Genomic DNA, 20439 nt, shown 5'->3' with positions numbered 1-20439 from the left:
ACAAAGTTCCACCAGCTATCAGAAAAGGTGTTGAGTTATCCCCATTAAAGCTTTTCTATCTTTCCTCTTCTCTAAATGTATGTCAGTTTGCTGTTGCATTTCTGGTCTGATTACTCTCTCTGCTACCACTGAGAGAGACATTTTTACTAGCGTAGACAGATACCCCCAGGTAAGTTTATAGATGGCAACTGAGTTTTACCTCTCAATTTTTTTTTTTGCTTTTATTAATGTTTAAATCTGACCTTTGATATGGGTAGGGTTTTTGTGTGTTACACTTCTTGTTTTACCTCCCCCTAGGACAAATAAAATTATACCAAAGTAAACTTGGTGTGTTTCATTACTATCGTCTTTACTTTTTAGTTCTAGGCAAATCCTGTTACCTGAGGTTTTGCGCAGCATCAATTAAAATAGACTTATGCCAGAAGTGTACCCTTTTATGTATTATGGAGGAATATTTCACATGTTAAGAAAAACTATTGCTAGATCCCGTGTCACTAATACGTAGTCATTAATCCTCTCTGCTAAATTGAATGTGCATTTTTTGTCGGTCAGACTTAAATGCAACTACCGATTCAGATCCCAGGTATTCAGTCACTCAGCTTTCTCATACTGAAACTACAAACTAAGTGATGTAAATGTATTTCTTTTTAGTAGATTGTGTGGGATGTAAGGTAAGCGGGTGCAAATGAGTCTTACTATCTTTTTGACCTTTTTTTCTCAAGATAGCCATTGTTCTTGGTATTCATCTTTCATTTAAAGTTTCCTAATCCACTTCTTGCCTCTTGCATAATTTCTGGATCATCGCAACTAAAGCATCTGTTACACTACATAATCTACTCAAAATTTTGACTTAAGTATATTCTTATTCCCAAATAGAAATTAATGTCTATACCTTATTTGAATAATAGTTCTTAATATGTTATTTTGGAAGATTCAAATGTACTGAAGTAGCAGAGTCGTCTCTTGATTTCAGAAAGATTAATGTAGGAGTGTAACATTCAGAGCGTCATGCCCAAGTTTAAAGTGATAACTGTGGGGTTTTTTTTAGCTGCAAATGACTGTTACATTGTGGTATTGTACAATTTATGCTTGTTTAAATAACATACTCCAGGGTGTATGCTAGGCTCTTTCTTGCAATCATAGCCGAGCAAAAGTTATATAATCTAATAAATACACTTCTGTTACATGCAAGTAATTCTTGCCACTTGGTTAATCACTAATAGAATAAATGGCTGGCTGCTTTGCAGATTTTTTTTCTTCTCTGAATATCTGCAGTTTTGGCTGACAACTTTCTTTGCAAATAGATCTGATTTGTTCTTATTTAGTACTGTTTTTAAATTATTTCATATCCTGACTATATCTGAGGTTCTTCCTGTGATTGCAATGGTTCACTCTCCTAATGATTTGATTTGTTTGCACAGATTTTATACAAAACAAAGACATAAATGATCATTTTAATGGATTTGTTTTTTTGAAAATCGTATAGTGATATATTGTTATCCAGGAGACCTGATTTTGATTTGTACTTCAGTAACCTGATGTCTTGTCTGGGGCTCCAGGAAATAAATGAGGAATTGTCTGACTTCTGAACTCAGCTACATTGTCTGCCTACATTGTCTGACTTCTGAACTCGGCTGATTTCAGATTTGATTTGTTCAGTATTTGGATGAAAGGGCTCCAAAGCAAAGAAGAGGAATAGTGATTAGTGTCTTTCACCTCTGTACCTGGATTGAACCCAGCAACAGCCTGTACTGACTTTTCGTCCTTTTGATTTAAATGAAAGTCTCCGTCAGTTATGCAGATCCCCGGGACCACCACCGCTAATAGAAATGCTTGATAGCAGACTCTGCAGAGAGACCCAGAATAGAATAGGAATAAAAATTACATTTTACCAGGGTATACTTGAGGCATATTGACAGGGCAGTATGTAGAAGTTTGGACTGCTACTTCCCTGTGCTGTACTTACTTAGTGGATAAATAGAATTTTCCTCTGTCTCTAAAATAGAACCACCCTATTTTTAATTACTTGAGTCTTAAGATAAAGAATAAAATCTACAGTGCCATATAATGCTTTTCTTATTGGTTCCAGCTGCTTGTACTTAATAACCGTGATCTTTCTTGTGTTGTAATTATTCCTATGCCAATCGGATGGGACTAAATTTCATACTGATGACATGTTTCTGTGCTTGTTTGTATGGTCAGGTCTTGGAGCAAAATGCAAAAAGAAGAAAGAACCTTTGTATCCCTAAAAAACAAAAAGACAAAAACAAAAAAAAGATGCAGAGAAATATCTTTTCTGCTTTGCTTGGTTCTGTCCTCATACTTTTGTCAACCTCTGTACAAGCAGAAAAAAGGACACACACAACAATTTCTAGAGTCTTTGTATTTTTTTTTAGTGCAACATCACATGGGATTGCTTATAGCTCATGCAGCTAAGTTCTGATGCTCAACATAAAATTCTTACTGTGCAAACAGTTAGATTACTGGATGCGAATGCCATGTCTGCATTCTTTTTGTAGGAGAGGAGAGTGTTTGAAATTCATAGAAATACTGTGTTGTATGGCATACCACTTTCCTTCTGATGCCTAATGAAAATAGCATTGAATTAATATAAAATTTGTTTCAGTGAGGGAACAGGTTTTGGTTCAGAGCTCAGTAGCTCTATGAAAACAGTATTTCCAAAGGGATTTGAGCAACTGTGCTCTCTTTCTGACTAATAATTAAAGGAGGATTGGCTTCCTCTGGTAGTTAGTCTACTACCACTTGTTCCCTCCTGTGCTGAGTCCTCAGAGAAAAAAAAATCACTTATCAAAAAAATAGATCATTCTAATAAACAATTTTGTCTGTATCCCTATCCGGCCAATCTTTAAAGGGTTAGTTTTTCTCTGAATGGAGATAGAGTTGTCATTTGATGATCTAAGAGTGTCATTTGATGATCTAAAGCAGTGTCTTTATTTCATCAGATACTTTTGCATGTAGAAGTAAAAAGGAAGGTCTCTAAAAATTTTTTTGAAGTGTAATCAGGGTTTTTGTAAGGGCTTGCTTAGGCATAAATTGAAGGATGCCCTTGATCAGCGTTTAAGATGTGTTATGGATCTCCTACACATTTTAAAATCTGAGCAGAAATGCATGCCAACTAAGGAAAAATCATTCCTTAAGAAGGCTCTATCTAAAGCACAAATGTGCAGCGTATCAGGCCCCGCTTCACCTGTTTATTGAAGGGGAATGTGTTGTCTTTTCTGCTCCCAGTCAACTTCTAGACCTAGAATATCCAGCTCGGAGGGAGAGCCACAGGGCAAGGCTAGGTCGCCTATCTTCTAACACTCTATCAAAAACCAAACCCGTGTAAGCTGGTGAAGTCCGTGCTGTGAAAGAAAATCACCACCCTTCTCAGGAACAAAAGAAATTATCGCTACTCTTCTAAAGAACCCACTCCAATGGTAAGTCATGAGAATCCTAGTACTACTTCTGGGATAAATGTTATGGGTAAAACTTCTCCCTGGAGTCCATTAATGAGTTGTATTTACACTGGGGAAAGTAAACTTACTGTTGTCAGTCTCCTGACATCGTTTCTTTGTCACTAGTAAAATTTGGTATATTTTAGTTATGAGGGGGCTCTGTGAAGGCTAAATTCTCCTTTCAAAAATTGACATTCTAAGAATGGATATGTGCATGGACTCCTCAAAGAGAAGCACCTATTTTCATCCAGTTTCAGTCAGATGATTATCACAGTATATAAAGAAGTCAAAACTTCTGAACTTTTAAACAGAAAAAGAGAAGTAACTCCTGAACCAGTTCCAAGCTGTGAAATCTCTTGCCATTACTGAGGAAGTTAACCTGCCATTGAGGTTTACTAGTCTTACAAGGATCAACGAGATACGATTCCCATTAAGGTTCTTTGATACTGAGTGGTTCCTCTTCACTTACCTGGAAATATTACAAGCAATTAATACCTATAGCCATAATGGCTTTTAAAGTCTAGGACTCCAAAAGTGGATGTTGCATCCAAATTTATCTAAAATAGATGTAACAATTGAATCTTATCAGATTTCCATTATACACTTTTTTGGAGAAATCCATACCCTTTCCCTTTCAGGACCAGATTAAATAGAAGTATCATAGAACACTGTCTTAGAAAGAAATGCAGAATTTCATATTTCTTACCTGCTACAAGTTCAGTCATATTCATGTTAAAGTTTGAATTCAGCCAAAGGAAGTTGTTGACTAAAATTACTGAACATTTGACAGCATCAATTATCTTCTTGCTTCATATTTTGTATGGATGAATACTTTTGAGATTTTTTTATACTCTAAAACAATTCCCATTACTTCAGTGGAGAGAGGGCAAGCACTTGTGTCTCTATGAAACATAGTTGCTTTCTAAATTTTCACCTGCAAAACTGAGGCAAAGCTTAAGATTGTGGCAGAAGCAGTTGAGAAGTGAAATACCTTTCTTTTTTTTCAAAACTACCTGTGGCTGCAAAAAGCCACAGTAGAATCTATATACTTCATTCTTTCTGAACTAATCTTCGTTTTAAAAAAAACTATATCAACACCCACTAGAGGAAGGAATCCAGTTTTTGGAACAGACGCTGAACAGGTAACAAATCAAAGACCAGCACTTCAATTTGTTCTTCAGAGAAAAATGCTTATTGGCTTGTTCCCTTACTGAAATCAATTTAAGTCGGTGTCTCTTAGAAAGGTCATGCAGTAAAAAACGTAGTCTTTATTCATTCTGTTCTTACTGTCCAAAGTTGTTTCTGACTACTGCTGTAATTGTATGTGTTCTCACAGTTTATCATCTGCCCTGGTGCATTAGCCAGAAGTTGAATAACTGTACAAGAAAAAGCATCAAATAGATTTGTTAGTATTGAAGGCATAGCGAGTAATGTTGCAGATGTGTGCATTGGGTTTATTGTGGTAGATGATGTCACATCTTGTTACTGCCAAGGTTATTTTGGTCGTGTCTTCAGATGTTCATTCTTCTTGAATTATAGTGTTTGTAATGTATTTGAAGAAGGGGGCACATTACTTTCACCATATCATTGTTTGATAAGTGTCAGCTTGAAGTTGATTTCATGGATGAATAATAATAGACTTATAGTTTGCTGTATTTTCACATATTTATACCACAGCTTCACTTGCTTCCCACACAACACTGTTGTGGTCCCTATCTTCCTCTCTTTGCCTAAACAGAAAGGGATGATAACATGGCTGTAAATACCTTGAGCCTTTAAGATGGTAAGTAAGAGTCCCAAATCATTTCCTTTTTAGAATGTTCTATATAAATCCTTACAGGAAACTAGAATTGACAGTTGCTCAGATTTAACTAATTTCCTCACCTGTAGTTAATTGGTAATGTGGAGTTACTGTAAACTCTCCCAAGTCTACCTCAGCAAAATGCCAAGAAACAGCAGTAAGATGCATGCCAATGCAACCTTAAATTTAGCTTCTTGGAGCTGGCTGTAGTGCTAAGAACTACCGACCTGCCCACTGGCTGTGTTACTGAGTTAGGTGTTTGACTTCATTGAAATAGTTAGAGCTGCTTGGCAGAGCTGTGATTGTGATGATAAGGATTTGGGCCCTGAATCTGAGCATCTGAGTCCCTGTCCTTGACTTCTTTCCTTTGATCACACAGAAAAGAAGTGCATCTGTTCTTTGAAAGATCCTGTACGTGTTATTTCACTGCTGAATTCTAAAGGCTATGTCAGTGGTAGTGTACAGGGATTTTCTTGTTGCAGAGATTATCAGCTGCACAATGGAATATGAGAGATGAGCTTAAAAATAAAATTGTGGGAGAGATGATTTTTGAGGACTAGAGGTAGGAGTTTGCGTGTCAGACGGGTATCATAAGATGCATCTACACAATACTCCTTAATACACAGTGGATTGTTCTACTGCGTGTTAATGTCATGGCAAAAACTAGGCTAATGCGCGATAGAATTAGTCTCCTGCACATTAAGCATCACAAAGTTCATTTTTGCTACTGTGCATTAGCACAGCTGTCTAGTACCTTATATTAGAGGTACTAAACTTAATGTGCAGTAGCAAAGGTGCGTTAATGAACATGTGCCCATAGACCTTCTGTTCCATACAGCTTATGTGAGCATTAAAGGGAAAGCAGTAGGTTGTTCTGGTCTGTGCTACATTCCCTGAGCTTTCGTTATTACTAACAACGGCTGTTTGCAAGTGTTTGGGGAGACTGAGGCATTTATTCAAAGGCATTAAGGCAGCATTGGTATATGTTAACTCTGTTTTTTACAGATTTTTCAGCAATTCCCCCTTCATCAACACACATGCACAGAAAAGACAGAATATATGATACTGCCAGTCTTTTCCTCTAACCACCCCAATCCTAACTGAACTCCTCAATCTCTTTCCCTTATCCATTCCTATTTAATGTGCTTTCCTTGTTATGATAGCAGACCCTTTCCTTAAACCACTTTCTTCACAGTAATCATTTATATGTAATTTATTTTCTTTTTTATAGGAACTTGAGCACTTTCTGAATTAGTTTGCTGTACTCAAATTATACTTCTCCACAATAAAAAATGAACCACGTTAACTGAGCTGGTCATAGCACTGTGCCCACAGCTTCCTCTGAGACTTCCCAGAGGTAAATTTTGAACTTTAAATCTAGAATTTAGCTCAGGTTCAGTGGTCACAATATGTTCCCTGGAGTCTCCTTTCTCATGTAGAAAACCAGCTGCCAGAAGTGCTCTTGTCTACTTTTTTCTGTATAAGTTAATTGTAGTCTCTTTTCATATATGAGTGAGTAGAGCTAAATCTTTAATGTTATGAGTGTTTGTCCTTGGAAATGTTTCTTTTAGGATAAAACTCTTTACTTCCACATTTTAAAACCTAAGTACAGTACTTGTTCTTTGTGGATGAGCAGTTTACAGAGAGTCAGGGTACCTGGACTGTTGCACTGTCCTCGACCACAAACTCAAATAATCCCTTTTTATGCTGGTTGTACAGGATACTGTAGTACTCTCTGTAGTTTATCACTGGATTATCTCTTCAAAGCAACTTTCTGCATAAGCTCCACTTCCCTTCTTGCACGAGGTTGGTTCTGTAGTAGGGTGGCTTTCCCTGGTACAGCCCCTTTATGGGGCTTACTCTGGCCTTTGTAATCAAGGATGAATTTCAGTCTGAAAGATTGGGGAGTTTTTCAATTTTTCCTTTTAAAACTTACTACTCCAAAACAGTTTCTGAGAATATTAAAAGCTAAATTCTTTTGTCATTTTATAGTACTCTGTCTCATCTCTAATGCATAGTCCTTGGAAAAACTGAATCATTAATACACTGTTCTTAAATAGAAAAAACAAAACATACCTGGATGTGAAAAGGAACAATGCACATAAACATGGGCTTTAGCTTTGGCTGTATGGGACTGAGCTCTTTGGGAGCATTTCTGATTAATTAACCAAAAAATGATGGAAAGATAGATTGATTCCTTTTTAAATAAAGGAAAATCTGTTTACGTAAACTAAATTGTACATAAATATTTTCTCCCTGTTCCACATACGGTTTTGTTTATTTCTTTTTATGCTTTTAGAAATTGAAAGGGCTTAATTAAGAAGGGTTTAATGGGTTTTCAGATGCTCATTATTCAGCCAAGTGACCATTGTGTTAGTTCTAGTCTGACTTCCCATGCAACACAGACCATTAGATTTCCTTGAATTATTTATATTTTGAACTAGAGCATAGTTTTAGTAAACTGATTAAGGGATTCCAGTAATGAAGAATCCCAGAACCCATCATAAGTTGTTCCACTGGTTATTTACCTCTGTTAAAAAAATTGTGCACTGATCTCTAATGTGTATGGGCACTTACACATGCAGCGAGTCTGCTAGAGCACATGAGGCTGCCAGAGTGCTTGTCTCACGTATCAGCAGCACAGCTTAAGTCAGCTCTGAGAAAATGGTGGCAGTGCACTTTGAACTGTAACACGTTAGATGTGCTTAGTTCAAAATGCATCACCATTTTATCAGCACTGACGTATGCTGCACCACTGATGCACCTGCTCCCAACTCAGCGTCCGGTGCTCGCTAATTAAAAGTGCTTGGCGCTGTGTTGGGAGCGCATGTAAAAATGCCCAATTTGTTTAGCTGCAACTGCCAGCAACTGGATTTTGTCATGAATTTGTCAAAAGTGAAGAGCTCCCGCTAACTTCTGTTCCCCATGTAGGTACTTTGATTCTGGATTGTCACCCATTAACCTAACCTTCTTTGAAAAATTAAACCACGAGTCTTTGACTCTAAATCACTGTAGGACATATTTTTCCAAGCTTTTTAATCTTTCTTCTGGCTCTTTATCTTCCTGTTTATCAACATCTTCCTTGAGCATTGCTACTAAAATGGCGCACAGTAGTCCAAAAGCAGTCATGTCATTGCTAGATACAAAGATGATAAAGCTTACTATTTCTATCTGAGACTTCTCCTGTGTTTATACCAAGGGATTACATTAGCCCTTTTCATAACAGCTTTAAGCTAGGAGTTCATATTCAGCTAATAATTCACTGTGATGCCCAAGGCTAAGTACAGACGGTCAAAAAGCCCAAGACTGAATCGATTCAATCTTCTCAGTTAGTCTAAGCTGCCTAGATTGAACTGATAATCAAGTGAACAGACAGATGTTCACTTCTGATTCTGGAAATGCCGCCATGTGCCTGCAGTGGCTCAGGCCAGTAGCCAGGGTGTTTTAGGGGAGCATACTTCCCTGCCTGGCTGGAGCAGACAGCTTGGGCTAAGCCTAGCTTGCCCACCCTGCGAGAGGGAGCTTGCAGGGGAGGTACAAAGCATCCTGAGATGCTGAGGAACTTCGAGTTCACTTGAACCTAGAGGGGATCTGGGACAGAAGTTCAATCAACTGATAAACCTAAATCAGTTAAGTTGGATAATACATCCATCCAGGTTTATCTTAAATTGGTTTCATTATTTTGGAAGTGGTTTATGTGCACTGAGCTTCTGTTGTTACAGATCCGAACTGGTTTCTAATCACATATACCAGTTTGTAACTTCTGTCCCTCGCCCAAGATGTCAAGTCACTTATTAGCATCAATCCTCCCCAGTAATCGTGTGATACTGGCCTACATACTTTCTTCTTAGATGTGTAACTGTATATTTGGATATATTAAAACGCCTTTGTTTTAAATCTCATTTTACCAAATTATATAGATCTCATGATTTCTATACACTTTGTATTTTACAGTTTCTCCAGTCTTTGTAATCTACCAGTAGAATCATTACCACACCTGTTCACTGATTCTTTGTTCTCAGTTTTTTGAGACCTACTGGCCAGTTTTTAAATCTACTTAGTGCCACGCTATTTTGGTGTCAGTTTTTGTGGGTGCTTTATTTTCTTTCCAAGGCAGGTTTTTTATGACCACTGTGATCTTTCCTAGTTGAATTGTAGGCTTTTTTAAAATAAGAAACAGACTTCTCATAAAAATATTCTCAGGTAGTTTCCTCTTACCATTCATATTTTTCTGTTTACATTTTTTCTTCCCACTAACTTGGCCAATTACTTACTTTCAGCACTGTGAAACTGGGCCTTACGAGTCATCAAATATATATATCGTATACTTTATATAATGTTTTAGTCTGTCTCCTCCTCCCTCTTCCTCCCAATATAATGAAGTTGTGATCACTTATGTCACAGGTAGTACCTTACCCAAGTTTCAGGATCAATGGTAGCCTGATAGCAGCTTTCCATATCCCAAAGAAAGGGTGTTGGACAAAAGACTTTGATCCTGAAACTGCTGTGGAGTCTCAACTTGAAATAGAGTTGTTTCAGGTGAAGCCCAGTTGCTTTGAAAGTACATGGGATCTGGCAGCTGGTTCCACTCGTAACAGTATAATGACTTGAAAAACTGGTACGGAAGTGAATGTAATACCCTCTAATTATAGTGTTTATTAAGATTACACAATTAAACATTTGACTTATCATCCACTAGTTATCACACCTGAAATAGATTGGTGGATATGGATATAAGTGAAACAAGTGACTCTTAATGTGGATGTAAACATATAAAATTTTACTTCTTGCTATTTTTAATGAATATGAGTGGTTGTGAGATCCACTTGTTGGTAGGTAAAGCTGTTTTGACAGGAGAAGCTGAACAAATTGATTGAATCTCTCTTGATACTTGATTGACACTAGTTTTTCCTGTTAGCGTAACTGTCTGGAAGAGAAAGCAACATGTTTGTATTGGAATCACTGACTTATTATGAGCGAATATATCGCCAGAATTTTTGTGTGTTTCCTAAAATGCAAGTGATGAACAAGTGAAGTTAGTTAGTATTTGGAGGTGAAAGCTTATGATTTCTAATGTATTTTATTTTGTCATACTTCATAGTGCCCAGCTTGGTTAGCATTGACTCCAGATGAAAATGATTCATGCAGAGTCAAATTACTATGTCATCTGCTTGTGACAGGTGTTCATTTAAATATTAGGGAATTCATCCTGTTGCCACCTAGATGGCAGAAATTAACATCCTTTGGCAGCCCTGTGCATTTCCACTGAACAAGCTGATGTGGTTATAAACACTCTCTCTCCATCTTAGCACAGTGTTATTCTGACACTGTTCATATGTTTGTAGCAGCATATATGAAATAATGCACAGAGATTTTTTTTGACAGTAATAATGCACAGAACTGTAAAAATGTCAGTTATTCCATGATGATGATCTCATAGATACTAACAAAAGTTGAATTATATCAGGCATTTGTTAGACCACTAATTATTTTTCAGTTTTATTTGAAGTCATTTACGATGTGAAATATACCTCATCTTGCTAAGTAGCTTATGAGTATGTTGGTGCCAAATGTTTTGACAATAAATTACTTATTTTTAGGACAGATCTTCCTGTAACAAGGGAGGGCTTAATACTGCAGGCCAGAGAAAAATAAACGTAATTCCCAAAAGGCTTTGAGAATGAAATACAACAATGATGCCATCTTGAGTATAGTGACAGTATGGCTAGTGAAAGGATTTTATATCGGATTAGATTGAATGTCATATTAAAATGGCCTGCCTTGCATTGATATAAGTGTTATGGAAACTTGTGACTTTGATGCCGTCCAGATATTACACTTGTTGCAAATTGTCGTCTGCAATTGTTTTTTGTAATATGCTAGATGTTCAAGTGTGGCAAACCAACAACCAAGATATTCTACATTTTAATATGGAATGTCTTGTGGCTTGGTTTAATTTGAATCTGTGGCATGTCCAGTGCTGGCCTCCTGGTGCATTTTTAAGCTTGTTGGTACAGGGACATCCAGGCTGTTCGCTCCAGACAGAGGCCTTTACAGTCATGCCTTGACACCAGTATCAAGCTGCATGGTGGGACTTTAAAAGTCCCTCCATGGGGGGAGATCATCAGCTTTCCATGCATAGGGACATCTGTGATCCCTAGCTGTGCATGGGCCAGTGTATATGCAGTTGGCAGCATATGCTCCAGTGATAGCAGGCAGCTGGGGATGGGGGAGCTCCATGGTGAATGTTCATTTTATAGAGCTGCCTGCAGCACTTAAGTGTCACCAGAGGACATTTTGTTCACCAGACATGCAGTTTCAAGGTGCTTGGTGGTGGCAGCTTGTGGATTGGTGAGCTCCTGAATCCGCAGCTACCTGCACCACATATTTTTACCAGCACACATGCAACTGGCTGCACCTGCATCAGGTGTGGGCAGCTGGGGGTAGGGTAGCTCCATGATTGCAAATGCAGCCAGCTGCATGTCCCAGCAGATGTGCAGTTGGGATCTGGCAGATTTTTATTGCTGATCTCCAGAATCACACATCCTCCCATGCACATACTACATGGCATGATGGAACACTCAATTTTTAGGATCTGTAATAAAAAGTCGCATCAGGTATTAGTTTTCTCCCACACTTGCGGGGGGGGGGTGTGTGGAGAAACATACCGTTAACTGTTTAACTGCAGTCTCAAGAAAATCTATTAAATGAAGTATGCACTTACCTGAGCTTAATGTAAGCAGTAATTCTCATTACATGTACAGCACTATCAGTGTTACAGTAGCCTTCAAACTGGGTGGTGTCCCTCAATTTCAGTATGTCTAATGGGATCCGTGACTGAATATTAGAAGTAGTATTGTTTCATATTGGATTACTTAAAGAAACATCCAGCAAAGCCTTAAATGTCTGTTTGAAATGTTGTGTATATGTAGCATGTAAGGAAAATATTGGTGTTTATAGCATATTAGAAAAGGTGATCTCTTTCTGCAAGGAAGTGTTTCAACTGACAGCACCAAATTTGTCACTTCAGTGATTCATCTTGCGCTGCATCAGAATTTTGTATCAACTTCTCTAGGCAATCCAGTTAGATTTTAGGAGAGGAGAATATCTGTATAAACTTTACTGAAAATAAATATCTCTTGTAAAATTAATAATTATAGGCTTTGAATTGATAAGTGTTTATGTTACTAATGGAGTTCTGTTAATGCTCTTTAAATGGAAGTGTAGGAATAGATCCTCTGTATAAAAATTAGGCAGCTGGCAGTGAAGCTGAAAGTGAGTACATTTGCTCCCTCTGCTCAAGGATTCTCTGGGGGGTTTTTTGTTTATAATTCCACTTTCTTCAGGAAAAATCATGTCTGTCCAGGGACTTATTTTGACTTGGTGGTCAAAAGGTTGGTCATAAGGATTGGCTTCAGTAAGCGTGGGAGATGCTTTAAATATGTTTCCAAAATCTTTTTGATAGCGATTATCAAATGCACAAAATGACAAACCATAGCTTTTAATATAAAGGTAATTCTAGGAAGATCTGTTAATGTACTTTCCAGATCCCCCGGGACCATTTTGGATGGGCAGAAAGACTGATTTAGGAGCCCTAGAAACTATTAGGTTAGCTGTATAAGCCAAGTACCCCTGCTATGGAGCTTGTGGACAAGAAGGGCCCTTTCCCTCCCCTGGGTTCTTTGGAAACAAGGCTTTAAGGAGAGACATCATGACAATTTTTTCCTTTAACTAATTACATTTTAATGGGTTTCTGATTTCTATTGCAGAGCTACTCATCTCATTTTTTGAGATTTAAAGTCAGTGCAGTAATGCTTGAATGAACCTTTACACAGTGTGAAACCGTACCCAAAATGTGTGAAATATCTTATTCTTTTTTTATCAAGACTCTGTGGATTCCAGTATTGTGGCCATGGGATCTGATGCTTTTTTGTGATGCCATGAAATGGAGCATTTTTGTCAGTACATTTATCAATGTTCTGGGTTTAATAGTTTTTTTCCCCAGTGAGATATGCATGCGTTAACCTCTGTTTGCTCCCCTGGTTTCCCCCCAAAATAAGTCATAGTGTGCTATTGTATGGACTTAAGCAACAAGGCATCAAAGCCTTTTCCAGACTGCCTTTTCTCTTAGGTGGACTCTTGATTAAGCATGTCCAAATACTTATCTAAATGAAGTACATCCAGTACCTCCAAGAGGTGGTTGTAGTAGCAAGCAAAGGTTTCTTTGCCTGCTACTGCAGGATGTGCATGCAGCTATTTAGAGAAGGGAGCACTGTTTCAAGATTGCACATAATCTTTACTAGCAAAATGTATGAATTGAGCATGTTTACAGCACTGTTAGTGAAGTAGTCTCATTCTGTAAACTTAAGTCTTCCTGTCATAGTATTTGCTATTTCTGTAAATGGAGAAAGCTGTCAAGCCTCCTTATGCTTGATGAAATGCTTGCACCCTGCATTCTCTCACACTTTCACTGTTGCATTGGGAACTGCTGCTAGTCAAAAATAAAATAAAATTCCCCTCTCCTGTGACCTCTAGTTGTCAAATTCAAAACAAAACATGGTTGCATATGTTTGTGCATAGCTATTGGAAAAAAATGAATTATGGATGGAGTTTGAGATCTACTGGGTTTACAGAGTTTTTTCAAATAACTTGATTGTGATTGGACCTTCTATGCACACAGTTATTTAGAGTTACTTTATACAGTTCTTACGAGAAGAAAACATTACTTTTCCTATTCTGTACAACAGGGATTCTCTACTCTCTCATTATCCTGTCTTTGGTTATAAGTTGACCCAGATGCTGCCAGACCTGTGTTCAGAGCCAAGGACATGTGCTGCACACAGTACCGCTCTAGGATTTGTGCAACATGTGGGACCTGCACCACAGACAGTGCCTGCCCCATGTAGTCCAGTATCTGTACCACATGTGGTGCCTTCTGCCTGGTCCAGCACTGTTCTGCATTCAGCTCTGCATAGCACAGGTCTTCAGTTGGTGGGAACAGGCACCGTCTGGCCCACATATCAGGACTTGTACTGCACACACTGCCTGTCCCAATGAGTCCAGGACCTGCACCACATGCAACTTTCTTCCTCCTCCTCTCCTCCCATCCCCTACAAGCTGGTCTGAGACATGGAGAACATGCAGGTGCTGGGGTCTGTGGGCCCAATCTGGCCCACAGACTGATTTGATGCCACTCGTCTGGCCCATGTGGCCAGATGGGTTTAACACTCCTGTTCCACAGGCAGCCTTAGAAAATGTTACAATCCCATCTTGTTTGTTTGTTTGTTCTTAAGAAGCCAGTGGTTGGAAGCTTATCCAAATCAAAACACAGCATCATGTAGCAGGAAGCGACATGCAGCAGCAGTGTTACAAAGCTTGAATGTTGTTAGTTTATACCTCTGTTTTTGAGAGTACAAAAATATAAGCATTCATATTAAAACCTCCCAAAAAGTTCTTAACGCATAGGCTCATTTTTGGTTGGTTGGTTGGTTGGGTTTTTTTACTGGAATTTTAAGTAAGACACAGCAGAGGTATATAGCAAGCTCTTTCAGTGCCCTCAGCAGAGGAGTGTATGCCAAGGTGGGGGGAAATCAGGCCAACCACTGGAGAATGGGGGTGGGGCAGCACTGGAGAGGGAGTGGAGCTTTATCTGCTCCCACTCTCCACACAGGCAGGAGCAGCATGGGCTTAGGCTGCTGCCGCTGAGGACAGGCAGCAAAGGAGGCTTCCCTCCTAGTGCCCCGCTTGTTTTGTTCAACCCAGGTGCAGGGCTGTGCATCCCATGACCGCCTCTTGGAGGGGACATCATTTTACTCCTCTGCAAGTGTAGGAATAGGTCCTCCATATAAAAATGAGGCAGCTGGCAGCGAGGCTGAAAGTGAGTACATTCCCTCCTCCTCCCCATTCCCCCCATACACTGTTGGGCATAGCCTACATCTGAGCTGTGTAGGGTTGCCCCTGCCATGGCAAAGACTCCCGAGGAAAGGAGGCTATACAGGTAGGCTTGGTGCCCTGCCCCCAACCCCTCTGTCAGGCTACTGAGACAGTGACCCAGAGTCCTGCCTTCCTTTGGGCTGATTATAAAGAATGATATAGCAGTTGTATAAACTTGTCCTGTACACTTGACTTGCAGTGGCAGAGGAAGCTAAAAGTAACACGTGTTGGACCACATTTTGAATATCTCTCTCTGGGGAGCCGTGTCAGAGCTGAGGCCTGCAGGGACTTGTTTTGGAAGATATGCAAGTGTGCTCTTTCTCTAATTGCTCTACTCCAAATAGTGCACAGAGGAGACACTGAGCACCTTAGGGGTGCCATTCAAATGTAGCTTGGGAAGTCTGGCCCTTGTTTTGCACTGTGGAAACACAGTGAAACTACAAATGAATGGGCACTGGAATTCCTGAGTTCCTATTAAAGTAGTTTGGTGTCCACCACAGAAAAAGCCTTGGATAATACCCCAATGTTTGTTTCATTTTTGCCTGCATTTCTTTAGTAGGTCTTTTGTATTCATGCAAATCGTTAATAACTCTAATTACAAATGAGGAAAAGTTTGAAACTTGCTTTTCATAAAAGGAGCCTTTTACTAAATAACTGTTTGCCCTCTTTTTTTTTTTCCTTTTCTCATAGGTTTGAGTTCTGTGAACCTGCCTTTGTGGTTGGTAATTGTCTGGAAATAGCGTCAGACAGTCATCAATATGACCGGATTTATTGTGGAGCTGGAGTCCAGAAAGACCATGAAAACTACATGAAAATTTTACTGAAAATTGGAGGCATTCTGGTTATGCCTATAGAAGATCAGGTGATTCAGTGACAATTTCCCCTTTCTATGTTTTGATATGAAATCAAACAACTTAAATCAAGTAATGTAAAAGCATCCTCATCTTCTCAAGTACAGCAATATGCTGATTATTCGGATCTTTTACACGTTCTTTTTTATATTTATTCCTTTCTTTTTTTCAATGATTCCACATTTTAGTATTTCACTTCTTATGTGCAGCTAGTGTTAGCTGCAGGAGACACAGCTAACATCAGTGTTAGTTGAAGGAGGGATGTGATCTAGTTTAAATTTAAGTGATTAAAATACTGAGATACTGTTCCCATTGAAGTCCATGGCAAAACCATAGAGATTTTTATTATGAACTTCAGTGATGCTAAGACTTGACCCAAACACCCTGCTGTAGAGTTTCCTTGTGGCTTTTTTGTTTTTGCATTAACTTCTATGACTTTTCTATTTTACTTTTTACTAAAAAATTACAGACTTCTTGTGTCCTGTGGTTTTGTTGATTTGTTTTTCTTAACAACACCCTTTAAAAAATAATAATCTGCATTGATTGTGTGAAAAGACACAGCATTAACAGGGACAAGTGACTACAGGGGAAAAAGTAAAACCATACTTTCACTTGTTTTAGATGCCACTTGTAACAATAACAGGTAATGCATTTTTAGACAAGTGTATTATTAATACTACTTAGCACTTCTGTTACTTTCATCCATAGATTGCAAAAGGCTTTACAAAGGTGAGTGTTTACTGATGGGGGAACTGAGGAACACACAGATTTAACAATTTGCCAACATCTATGCCCCTCCAAAGCCCGATTGTTAAAACGCTGCTGGTCAGATATGCAGGTTACTTTGTCAATGACGAAAAGTTGTTGAATTTTTGCTATATAGTTTCTTATTGGAGACATAACTTTTACCATTAGTACAAGTGGGTGCTTAACAAATGCTAGTCATATGTCAGTTGTATTCACTGGATGTTTATTTTCATATACATTTTAATGGAATATTATGAACCATATCAAGAGTAAATAGACTAGGATTAACAAACAATGTAAGTGCTCTGCTCATTGTAACAAAGTGCAGGAGAAAATGAAAATTAGCAGAAGCCTGGACTTACTAGCCTTTCCCTTGACCTGTCAGAGAGCCCTGCTTATTACTTCAAATAACAATAGTGTTGGGCATATTTGCCAGTAGTCTGGGAGAAGAGTAAGTACTATACATTGATGTAGTACCTTTTAACTGAATATCCCTCCTATTCTAAGTGTGCTGGCTACTGTGGTATTTAGACACTGGGCAATCCAGGATTTTCAATACAAGATAATACAAAAAAACAGATAAAACTGCTAACTTTATAAAACTTTAATGTGCTTTTTTTGCAATGCGGGTTACAGTCAGACTAAATATTAGTTTGGAATTAGGGGGGAATATTATCAAAAGAGCATTGTTAATAAAGTTTTAAGTGCATGTACAAGTCCTTATTTATCTTTTAAGAGCTAACTTAAAAGCCTTTGAAATAAAATGGGAAAAGTCTGAATAAAATTTTGTAGCGCATACAGAATTCAATCTGGGAAGAGAACAGGCTTTCTAAATTACTTTGAAGTGATTTTGAATGCTAATGCTAAATTAAACTTCCTCAAAGTGAAGAACTGCAAATGTAACCAAGACAGGACACCTTTTAACTGCTGAATTTTATTTTCTGTTTCTCTTGTTCTCTTGCAGCTAACACAAATTCTGAGAACTGGACAGAACACTTGGGAAAGTAAAAACATTCTTGCTGTTTCATTTGCTCCATTAGTGCAACCAAACAGAAATGACAATGGCAAACATGATACTGTGGGACTGCGTAAGTATAACCTATGGCATCTCCCTTCTGGCATGGCTGGTTTATCGTGCTTGAGACGATATTCTTGTCAGGGGAGGATTACATTATATAAACATATGGTAACAGAATGGGAATGCACTGTTTAGAAAAATGATAGGTTCTCATTGATCTTTAAGTATTGGTGGCTTGTGTTCAGGATCACTGAAGATGCATCTGTGTGTGCATAATGGTTTAAACTTAGGTTTTCCAATGAAATTATACAGCGACTTCAGTTTCCCCTTTTCTTATTCTGGCTCATTCCCAAGGTCCAGATATTTCAGTATTTTCTCTGATAGCCAAATTAATTTTGTCCAAACACAAATAAAAACATCCATATTTAATATCTTTTAGCATGCTTAATTTTTTTTCCTGAGGCTTCAGTCTGCCTTCCAGAGAGAAATGAAATGCAAGTCCTTCACCTCCCCCAGAGTGTAAGGAAAGGGCTTGCTATCCCATAGGCCTGGTTTGAATGTATCTGCTTGTAGCATACAGATCCCTCTGCCTTGAGAAAGGAGAAAGAGTACTTTACTTTATAGGGCATGGAGATGCCCTACTGCCATTCAGTGGTGCTCGGGATTTTCTTTCTAATTCCAGTCCAATGCCAGATATTTTAAAGTTATTTTAGCACTTTGAGATGCCTTTTGAAAATACCACAATGTCTCTCTGTTGTAAGGCTCCTAAATGCTTTTAATAATCTGTCCCAGAGGTTGTTAAATAAGCACTAAAGGATGACAGAGCCATTGTCGAGACCTAAATGCATTCTTTGCATCTGGCTTCTGTGAAAGATGTAAGGAAAATTCCATCAGCAGATACACTCCTCCCCCGGGAGAAGTCTGTGCAGATGACCCAAACTGAGGTTTCAGTAGATGAAATTCTAGAGGAAATTGATAAATTAAAAAATAGCAAGTCACCAGGACCTGATGGCATTCACCCTATGGTCCTGAAGGAATGCAAATTGGAAATTACTGAGCTCTTAACTGTAGTGTGTAACCTATCACTGAAAACAGCTGTAGTACCAGAAGACTGGGCTAGGGACAGACATTACCCATAAACCAGTTAAAGGGATCAGAAACTGGTTTAAACCTGTAACAGAACATAAGTTCAGTGCACATAAACCAGTTTCAAAATGGCTGAAGCCAGTTCAAGAGAAACCTGGTTGAATATAGTATCAGATTTAACTGTGATTGAGCCTAAACTAGTTTATGCAGTTTGTCTCAGACCCCTTCCTGGTTTAAGTTAAACCAGAGTCCCCCAGCATTCTAGGCATGCTCTCTGGGCTGGCTTCTTTGCTTCAGCAGAGCAGGGCTGATCCCTGCCCCTCTACTCTCTAGTTGGAGCAGGGAGGGGTGGGGGCCTGGCCAGACTTGGTCCTAAAAGGGAGCAGGGAAGAGGTTCATTCGCCCCCTCCCTCCCCTGCCCCACCAGCATGACTTGCATTTCTCTGCTGGCTGCTCCAGTGTCAAGGGCATAGCCAGCCCTGGGCAAAGTCCTGGAATGAACCGGCTAGGGAGAAGGTTGAATTCCCCTCTTCCTGTCTGCTGGACCCAAGCCTGGGTCTGCCGGGCACTCCCCCCTCACTGCCGCAGCAACAGGTGTGTGGCCAGACACTGGCTGGTATGGCACCCTTAGACAATGGTCAGGGAACAGGGTTATTCCTGCAAAGATTCATTGAGTTAATGCTCCAGCTTTTTGGATGTCTGCCCCTAGCCCTGGAGGGTTGCCTGTGGGATTCCAATATTTAAAAAAGGTTCTAGAGGAGTTGCAGGGAATGATAGGCCAGTGAGCCTAATTTCTGTTCCTGGAAAATTTGGTAGAGCATATGGATGAATGTGACTTGCTGGTGAGGAACAAACATGGCTTTGTCAAAGGGAAGTCATGCCTCACCAACCTACTGGTGTTCTTCTGAGAGTGCCAATAAGCAGATAGATAGGAGTGTCCAGTTGACTTAGTATATTTAGACTTCCAAAAGCCTTTGATAAAATCCCCCATCAGAGGCTCTTAACTAAATTAGGTAGTCATGGGATTACAGGGAACATCCATTTGTGGATTAGAAATTAGCTCAAAGGTGGCAAACAGAGTGAGTATAAATGGTCAGTTTTCAGGATGGACAGGGATCCCTCAGCGGTGTTGCTCATGGATCTGTGTTGGGACCAGCGCTGTTTAACATATTTATAAATGATTTGGAAAAGGGGGTGAGTAGTGAGGTAGCCAAATTTTACTAATGACACAAAATTATTCAGCATGATAAAGACCAAGGTGGACTGTAAGTAGACTCTGAGGAACTACAGAAAGATCTGACATGATTGAAAAACGGGCAACTAAATGGTAGATACAATTCAATGTAGATAAGTGTCAAGTGATGTATCCAGGCAAAAGCAACTCAAACGATACCAACTATGAAGGGCCATACATTAGCTGCTGCCATACTGTAAAGAGATCTAGGAGTCATTGTGAACATTTCACTTAAAACATCAGCTCAGTGCTCAGCAGACATCAAAAAGGTTTTTGTTTTTAAAAAGCCGGGGGGGGGGGGGGGGGGGTTT

General features: G+C 39.1%; 1 protein-coding gene across 2 annotated transcripts in view; it reads left to right on the top strand.

Moving 5' to 3' along the window:
* The window catches only part of PCMTD1 (protein-L-isoaspartate (D-aspartate) O-methyltransferase domain containing 1), a 102256-nt gene that overhangs the window by 74479 nt on the left and 7338 nt on the right, over positions 1 to 20439 (top strand). The window contains exons 1-3 of one of the 2 annotated variants that reach the window (XM_019527165.1): positions 3368 to 3440; positions 15883 to 16054; positions 17755 to 17878. In XM_019527165.1, coding sequence (XP_019382710.1) covers positions 16001 to 16054; positions 17755 to 17878 — 178 coding nt within the window. In that variant the 5' untranslated portion in view covers positions 3368 to 3440; positions 15883 to 16000. Of the gene's footprint in view, positions 1 to 3367; positions 3441 to 15882; positions 16055 to 17754; positions 17879 to 20439 lie in introns of those variants that run through there. The other variant, XM_019527156.1, reaches the window with a different exon arrangement.

Source organism: Gavialis gangeticus, unplaced genomic scaffold (assembly GCF_001723915.1).
Source record: "Gavialis gangeticus isolate Ggan-Ray unplaced genomic scaffold, GavGan_comp1, whole genome shotgun sequence".
Lineage (NCBI taxonomy): Eukaryota > Metazoa > Chordata > Crocodylia > Gavialidae > Gavialis > Gavialis gangeticus.
Note: the sequence above shows the minus strand (reverse complement) of the source record. Positions and strands in the feature narration are given on the sequence as shown.